The 8739-nt window shown below is 40.7% G+C and overlaps 1 protein-coding gene across 3 annotated transcripts; it reads right to left on the bottom strand.

Moving 5' to 3' along the window:
• Window positions 1-2847: 2847 nt before the first annotated feature.
• On the bottom strand, window positions 2848-8296 carry mul1b (mitochondrial E3 ubiquitin protein ligase 1b). 3 transcript variants are annotated; one of them, XM_027145210.2, is made up of 5 exons: window positions 8278-8296; window positions 4276-4405; window positions 4106-4193; window positions 3710-3830; window positions 2848-3585 (listed from the first exon to the last, which is right to left on the bottom strand). In XM_027145210.2, exons 2-5 carry the CDS (start codon window positions 4393-4395, stop codon window positions 2868-2870), a joined length of 1047 nt encoding a protein of 348 aa, XP_027001011.2. In that variant the 5' UTR covers window positions 4396-4405; window positions 8278-8296; the 3' UTR covers window positions 2848-2867. The 3 variants fall into 3 exon arrangements, with proteins under 3 accessions (XP_027001011.2, XP_027001010.2, XP_027001009.2); XM_027145209.2 differs by lacking the exon at window positions 8278-8296 and adding an exon at window positions 7974-8098; XM_027145208.2 differs by lacking the exon at window positions 8278-8296 and adding an exon at window positions 7580-7937.
• Between the last annotated feature and the right edge of the window lie 443 nt (window positions 8297-8739).

Genomic DNA, 8739 nt, shown 5'->3' with positions numbered 1-8739 from the left:
GGATTCTAACCCAATTACGATGCAAGTAGGCGGGATATGGTAAAGCTAGCCAATCGGCGCGGAAGGAATCCGATTCTTTCTGGAGTACGAATTCGATACAACACGTACTCGTGTCCGAAATGGTGCTTCCGTTATTCCCTACGAATATAAAGTGCACTAGGTTTAATCTTTCCTAGGTAGGGCGCACATTGTTTACACGCTTTCGGTGGGGTTTTATTTTCTATCCAGTAAGCTTTCCGCAAAAAAGAAAAAGAAAGACAGAGTGTATACAGTGTGGTTTGGGACACGCAGGTTGTTTTCGGGCCGTTTTAAAGTCGCAACACAGCAGAAAAAGTGATGGGGGAAAAAGTGATGGGGGAAAAGTGATGGGGAAAAAAGTGATGGGGAAAAAAGTGATGGGGGAAAAGTGATGGGGAAAAAGTGATGGGGAAAAAAGTGCTCAGGGAACAAAGGTGACGAGGAAAAGGTGATGGGAAAAAGGTGATGGGGAAAAGGTGAGGGGGTGATGGAGGAAAAAGTGATGGGGAAGTGATGGGGGAAAATGTGATGGGGAAATGTGATGGGGAAAAGGTGGGGGGGGATGGGGGAAGTGATCAGTGAAAAAAGGTGATGAGGAAAAGGTGATGGGGGGGAAAAGAGATGGGGAAAAGTGATGGGGGAGGTGATGGGGAGCAAAAATAAAGCCAAGTTTAGATCAAACTGGCTTCTCTTATTACTGTCGAAGCTGCACTTCTCTTTCTTTTCTTTTTTTATTCTTCAAAAACTGATGTTTATCAATTTGCAGTTTTCTGACAATTTGAATAAGAATAAAAACATGCATTAAGAATAAATACAATATTACAAATACATTTAAATAAAGTGCTAAAAAGCTACATTATGCTTTTATACCATTTTAAATGCATTTTTCAATTATAGCTTCATTTACATTCCAAGTTCAAGTGGGAATGTTCCTGAGGTTCTGAAATGTTTTTTGTTAAAATAATGCAAAGCATTATAACACAGATTACGCAATCAAACAAATAATAGATAAATAAATCCATTTTGCAAGAAACATTACAAAGACTGCTGATGCTGCAGCAACAATACATACACATATACATACATACATACATACATACATACATACACATGTATACATACACACGCATATACATACATGTACACATACATACATACATACATACATACACACACACACACACACACACACACACACACACACACATACATGTACACATACATACATACATACATACACTTCCCTGCAAAATGAAACCCCTTATTTTTTTTAAGGAAATTAAATTCACTTGGGTTTACTTAATAAATATTCACAAATTCAGAAATACTGCTAGAAAACTACTTTCCTGGTTACTGGTGACATCAAATGCCATAATGTTTGTACCTTTACTAGGTGTCTATTACCCTGGGCAGGTGCATGTAATCATTCTGGTCAAATTATGGACCTAAATAATTTTTTTGGAATTCTATATTCACATTTCCAGGTGAAAGATCCAGAATAAAGGTGCAGATGATGTACCACGTCAGCTACAATAAAATACAGTTTGATACTTTTATTTTCTCAGGCTATAGTATTTAAGAGATAATAAGAGAGAAATAATTAAAGTTCCAGGTTATAACTCTATACAATGTGCAAAAGTTCAAAGAAGCGAATACTTATGCAGGTCCTGGCAGATAATAAATAAACAGCGCCCTCTTCTGGTCAGGGAGGGTTCTTGTATTCATTAGAATAATTCCACTGACCAACATACAAGATGTATTTGATTTAGAAGAGTAGAATCTTCGTTTTACTGGTTATAGTTACATGTCATGTCGAAGATCGTCAAAGAAACCAGTTCATTTTATCACTTTCTTTTGAAGTTAATGAGATAATAAATGCTATCCTCTCTTCTCCCACCATGAATACTTTCCCACGAGGAAGAACCTCAAGTTACAAATTTCTGTACCATAACTTGTGGATGTCATGACAATTGCAGAACAATGTAGAGACGCTGGACATGAAACATTTCTAAAAAAAAGTTTGGTTTTGGTAAACAAACAAACAAACAAATAAATAGTTAAAGAATTCAAGAGATCTACAAATTGCTCTAAAATGACATTTTATGTTGTAAAGAAAACAGCTGAGATTTTTTATGATATTGGAAGAAAACTTTTATTGAAGCCTTTTATGAAACGTTATACTTTAAAAAATGAATTCAAGCATCATTTTAAAGCTCTTGAACAACAAGAAGAACAAAAAAATCGATTGTTTTAACACGTATGCTGTGTTTAAAGCCTTTTGTGTCAAACCTCTGCAAAATCTTAAAATTCACCCGACACCCACGAGATCACAAAGTCCACAAAGAAATACAGAACTTTCAGTGGTCAAGCAAAACAGTCCACAGGCTTTTCTGCTCTTTATAATGGAAGTGCTGTCTGTCTGTCTGTCTGTCTGTGACTCTCTCTCTCTGGCTGCCAGCAGCCAAACAGAGCAGCCCTGAGAGCAGGAACGTTTGTTCTAACAATGTTCTGAAACCAGTTAGATCCACCTACTGCTAATTAATTCATCATACAATATCACATCACAACAATTTCTGTGATAAAGTTGATAAACAAATATTTCCTGATTTGTCCTTTGACTATAAGTGAGGTACTATATGCCAAAATTTATCTCAATATTGTTCTCTCTCTCTCTCTCTGCTTAAATAGAAGGATAAATAAATTTATTTATCCTAAGAAACTTTTCACCCAGATTCAGTGTAGCACCTACCACCATGTTGGAAAATCAATATTTTCACACCAAAAATTACACAACTGAAGCCTCAGGTTTTTTTTAAATTATTATTATTATTTTTACTTCTGAGACTTGATTAGCTGTTGAAAAGAGGCACCACTCGGTCTATAGTAGCCCTGCACATGGGGCACTTCTTTGGCGTGGGCAGCACACGGTAACACTGCCAGCACGTGCACACATGACCACATTCGAGAAAAACGCACGAGCGCGGTTGACCCAGGCACACGACACAAGCTCCGACCTGCACTGCCTCCTCTTCCCCGTCCGTCCTCCTCCTCCTCTGCTCTTCAAGCTCCTCCATCATCTCACGCGCCTTCTTCTTCTCCTTGTGCCAGGTATAGCGCCTCCACAGCACGTACATCAGTGTAGCACATGCTGTCAGTCCCATGAGCGCTGTTAGAATTTTCCATAACCTCACGCTTCTCGTGTGACTCTCTAGCAGCGTGTCATAATCCAGGCTGCTCAGGAAGTAACGCAATCCTTGTTTGGGTGGCTGCAGCCGCACCACACCGCCGTCCATCACCAGCTCGCCCACGCCCGTGATGCTTGCGCCCAGCCTCAGCATCTCCTCCATCTCGGTCACGCCCTGTGGCCGCTCGCCGCTCAGGAAGTGACCCACGATGCTAGTGAAGGAGCTTGTTGCTGGGTGGAAGTTCTCGTACGTCTTCTCGAGGTTCAGCTCAGCGTCCAGGGGGCGGATCACGCTCACGGTGGTTGTGATGGTGTCATCGTGTGACGCGAGGACGAATGGTACGGTGTTGGTGCGCTGGTGGATGACCTTTTCATAGTCATTCCTGACAAATGATTTCAAACCCAGAAGTCTGTTTCATATATATAAAGCTATTTGTTAAACAAATACGTAAGTAGAATGAACTACCCAGGAAATCAAATCCAAAAGCTCAATTAAAAAGCATTTACCAGATATGTGTGGTCCGATTCCACACCATCTTCTTCTCCTTTAGTGTCAGTCTGGCGATCACGCCTCGGCAGTTGTCCACAAACTGACTGTTCAAGGCGTCTTTAACAGACCGGACAACCCCTACAGAGACACAACAGGCAGAGCTTCAAAAATCTCTCTCTCATTTACTAATTCTGCTGAGAAAATATTAAAAACCTGATACAGACTTCTAAGGGCTGTGACGGGCTAAACAGCAAACGAGAAATCAAAGAGCAAATTTAATTCATCGTGGCATAAATAAGAAATAAACACTTTATGCTGTTAATGGAAAAGAATCAAAGAGTTGATTACTGGCCCGGACTTAATCATCGTTCGGCTTATTTTCACAAAGTAACGCAACATTTATTTATTCATACCTTCTATAACAGCGTATGGTATACATTTGCCTGGAGCTTCAGCCAGGATGCTCTGTAGATGTTGATCTAATGATATTTTCTTGGCTTCCTGTTAATTAGAATGAAATCAGATGCTTCTGTAACTGAGCCATCTGTTCATCAAAATAAATCCCATTTGGTTCCTTACTTACTTGTAATCTGACAGCACTGCTGGCCTTCTTCCTGAACACCGAGTAGAGGAGAGCGGTGAGGGCTGAACTGGTGGCCAAGAGCAAGATCTGGCCTGTGGAAGGTTTGCCACTCGAATCCATTTTTTTTACTCTGGATTAGAGATAAAAGAGAAAACATATTAACCCTAAACATTACTTCACAATCTGTTAGTAAATATGACTAATGATAAACAAGCAAGTTGAAGCTGAATAAGTCACAACACATCATTTCCTAAAGTGTTGCCAACTTAGTGACTGTTGATCCTTGGTGACCTTTTAGACCACTCGACACTCCCCATTTATTCCCCATTTATTCAGTCCCAACAACTAATCACTGAGCACCATCAGTCCCAACAACCAATCACTGAGCACCATCAGTCCCAATAACTAATCACTGAGCACCATCAGTCCCAACAACTAATCACTGAGCACCATCAGTCCCAACAACTAATCACTGAGCACCATCAGTCCCAACAACTAATCACTGAGCACCATCAGTCCCAACAACTAATCACTGAGCACCATCAGTCCCAACAACCAATCACTGAGCACCATCAGTCCCAACAACTAATCACTGAGCACCATCAGTCCCAACAACTAATCACTGAGCACCATCAGTCCCAACAACCAATCACTGAGCACCATCAGTCCCAACAACTAATCACTGAGCACCATCAGTCCCAACAACTAATCACTGAGCACCATCAGTCCCAACAACCAATCACTGAGCACCATCAGTCCCAACAACTAATCACTGAGCACCATCAGTCCCAACAACTAATCACTGAGCACCATCAGTCCCAACAACCAATCACTGAGCACCATCAGTCCCAACAACCAATCACTGAGCACCATCAGTCCCAATAACCAATCACTGAGCACCATCAGTACCAACAACCAATCAGTGAGCACCATCAGTCCCAACAACCAATCACTGAGCACCATCAGTCCCAACAACCAATCACTGAGCACCATCAGTCCCAACAACCAATCACTGAGCACCATCAGTCCCAACAACCAATCACTGAGCACCATCAGTCCCAACAACCAATCACTGAGCACCATCAGTCCCAACAACCAATCACTGAGCACCATCAGTCCCAACAACCAATCACTGAGCACCATCAGTCCCAACAACCAATCACTGAGCACCATCAGTCCTAACAACTAATCACTGAGCACCATCAGTCCCAACAACCAATCACTGAGCACCATCAGTCCCAACTATGGTTGCAAAATTCCAGGAATTTTCAAGGCTGGAAACTTTCCATGGGAGTTAACGGGAATATATGGAAATAAACTGGGAATTTTAAAAAAAAATGCAGAGTTGCCTATAACAAGGAACTTAAATGTAGTCAAAAAATCTTGCAGCAGTTGACTTGTACCCTGAGTTCCTCGGTCACTTGCACACAGCACACTGCTTACTGGAGGGCCATTGAAGCCAAACCCCCTGCATGTACATGTGGTGTTCTATAACATGCACAGTAACACTTTATTTTAGGGTCATTTAACTAGTTGCTTATTAGCATGAATATTAATAGAATATTGGCCATTTATTAGTACTTATTAAGCACATATTAATGCCTTATTCTGCATTACCTTATTCTACATTGTTAATGGTACCCAATAAGTGACGTGACATACAGCTAAGTACGATGACCCATACTCAGAATTTGTTCTCTGCATTTAACCCAACCAAAGTGCACACACACAGCAGTGAACACACACAGTGGGCAGCCATTTATGCTGCGGTGCCCGGGGAGCAATTGGGGGGTTTGGTGCCTTGCTCAAGGGCACCTCAGTCGTGGCCAGCCCGAGACTCCAACCCACAACCTTTGGGTTACGAATCAGACTCTCTAACCATTAGGCCACGACTGCCCCAATACCTAAACTTAATAACTCTTTAACTCTTAATAAGCAGTAAATTAGAAGTGTTACCACATGCACAGATAATTTGATGACACCCCCCCCCCACACACACACACACTCACTCACTCCCCCATGAAATAAAAAAAATCATCCATATATCACTTAAGGGTGGGATTCACCTCCATTTTCCAAGCCTTGACTAAAACAGAAGCAGAGACCTAATAAGCTTGAGAAAAAATGCTTCATTTTACATTTTGATTGGGACTTTTTTATAGAAGATCAAGGGTGGGGGATGCTTTCATTTTACAGCAATCATAGGGAAACATGTTTATTACAATTATTAAGTTTATTATGTTTATTACAAGCATAATAATGTTTATTATGCTTTTGTGTTACTCAATGAAAGAATCAGTTAAAGCTCTACTTACAATTAAATCAGTCAAGACGTCATTTTTAAAATTTGTATTACCTTGCATGCATGTCTGCTTATGACCAAACGAAATGTTTGTTTGTATATGATATAGTTTATTATACATTTCCCTATATTTCCAAATACTTCCCATAAATTCCTGCAAATTCCCATAAATTTCCATAAATTCCAGTGAAGTTTCCAATTTTGAATATTCCCAAATTCCCCAGATTAAGTTCCCGTGGAAAGATTCCGGAAATGGAAATTAACCGGAAACTTTCCGCCCCTTTGCAACCCTAGTCCCAACAACCAATCACTGAGCACCATCAGTCCCAACAAGCACTCCCTGTTTGCCTTTCTCCCCAATAACCAATTACCGATCAACACTGATCCAAACAACCAATAACCACTCCTCATTATTCCCAACAACCAATCACTGAGCAACCTTGTCTCCATCACTGATCACCATGGTTATTCCCACCTAGGCACATCTCTGTTATACACTCTATTGTTTGTGAGATGACCTTAAAACAACATAGAAACATATTTACAAAACAATGTGCTAAAGTGGTGCCATGACCAAAAATTCTCTCTCTATATGCGTATGATATGCAAATGATATGCAAATGAGCACGACGATTCTATGGTTACTTTAGCAGATGACGTCAGACGGTGACTTTAGAATGGAGCTTTAGCTACTTTCCCCTGAAACACTGATCAGCTGTACAGTTTCAGTTAGAAGGCTAAAAAAAAAAAAAAAGGAAACAATGTCATTTGTCCCAAAATCATATTAATAAAACCAACCCCAACTACACGTATACGTGCATAATAAGAGAGAGTTTCATATAAATAAGCTGTTGTAACCCAATGTCAGGCACAAACAGCAAAATAACTTATTTTTATTATTTACGTATAACAATTTAACATAATTCCTATATTATGTTAAAACTTACAACCTGAACACACACTCACTCATATATACATATACACATATAACTGTATACTTGCCTACTAGCTTTAGTTAGCTTGTTAGCTTGTTAGCTGGCTAACTAAATGCTAACATTTCATTCGCAGTGCTTTTATAATTTACACAAACCACAGGGTTACACGGATCAATACTAACGACATTTAGGTGAAATTCCTATTTCTATGTTTTAACCAAAACACTTATAATAACCAAAAAAACCCGAATGTCAACAACTCTAAACAGTAGCTCTAGTAAACCACTAAAAAGCGCCGCTCCGGTCCAGTCCCAATTCAATCATGTAGTCCACTGTATCAAGTGTAAAAGCCTCTATATCTGAGCCTAATATAGGGCACCTATGTAGAAAACCAGTCTCTTTTTGGAACGCAGCAGTTTTTGTCCTTCTGTGACTTTAATGCGACGTGAATCTACTGATACCTGGTGGTGTGGAGGGTGCAATCATTTCATAGCCTCTAGAATCAAAATCAGAATCAGAATCAGAATCATTCATTCATTCATTCATTCATTCATTCAATCATTCTCTACCGCTTTATCCGAACTACTGGGGTCACGGGGAGCCTGTGCCTATCTCAGGCGTCATCGGGCATCAAGGCAGGATACACCCTGGACGGAGTGCCAACCCATCGCAGGGCACACACACACACACACACACACACACACACACACACACACACACACACACACACTACGGACAATTTTCCAGAGATGCCAATCAACCTACCATGCATGTCTTTGGACCGGGGGAGGAAACCGGAGTACCCGGAGGAAACCCACGAGGCACGGGGAGAACATGCAAACAGGCAGACTCAGTGTCACTGTTAGTGTACTGTAGAGGGCAGTGTTGTGTCACGTTGTTATTGTACACTGTGTAAGCAATAACAATCAGTGGCATGCAATGTTCCTGCATCACCGATGAAGCACATCTTCAGGTAAACAGCATCACAGGTGATGACGTCACAGACTAATAAATCTTCCCTGAGCACAGAAGCTGGTGGCACATCAGCAGACATCATCCAGTCTCTCTCTCTCTCTCTCTCTCTCTCTCTCTCTCTCTCTCTCTCTCTCTCTCTCTCTCTCTCTCTCTCTCTAATATATGCCAATTATCTTCCACTGCTCTAAACAGAAAGAATTTAATCAGTCAAATACCTGCTAATATGCACATCTTTTCCTCCTGGGATACTAC

This window comes from Tachysurus fulvidraco, chromosome 23 (assembly GCF_022655615.1).
Source record: "Tachysurus fulvidraco isolate hzauxx_2018 chromosome 23, HZAU_PFXX_2.0, whole genome shotgun sequence".
NCBI classification, from domain to species: Eukaryota; Metazoa; Chordata; class Actinopteri; order Siluriformes; family Bagridae; genus Tachysurus; species Tachysurus fulvidraco.
Note: the sequence above shows the minus strand (reverse complement) of the source record. Positions and strands in the feature narration are given on the sequence as shown.

Bases quoted from the DNA above. Each gene is read 5' to 3' on its own strand.
- mul1b (XM_027145210.2), bottom strand. From the start codon at position 4,395: ATGGATTCGAGTGGCAAACCTTCCACAGGCCAGATCTTGCTCTTGGCC. The intron at 4,194-4,275 runs GTAAGTAAGGAA...TCTAATTAACAG, and splicing joins GCAGTGCTGTCAGATTACAA to GAAGCCAAGAAAATATCATT. The intron at 3,586-3,709 runs GTAAATGCTTTT...ATCATTTGTCAG, and splicing joins AATCGGACCACACATATCTG to GAATGACTATGAAAAGGTCA.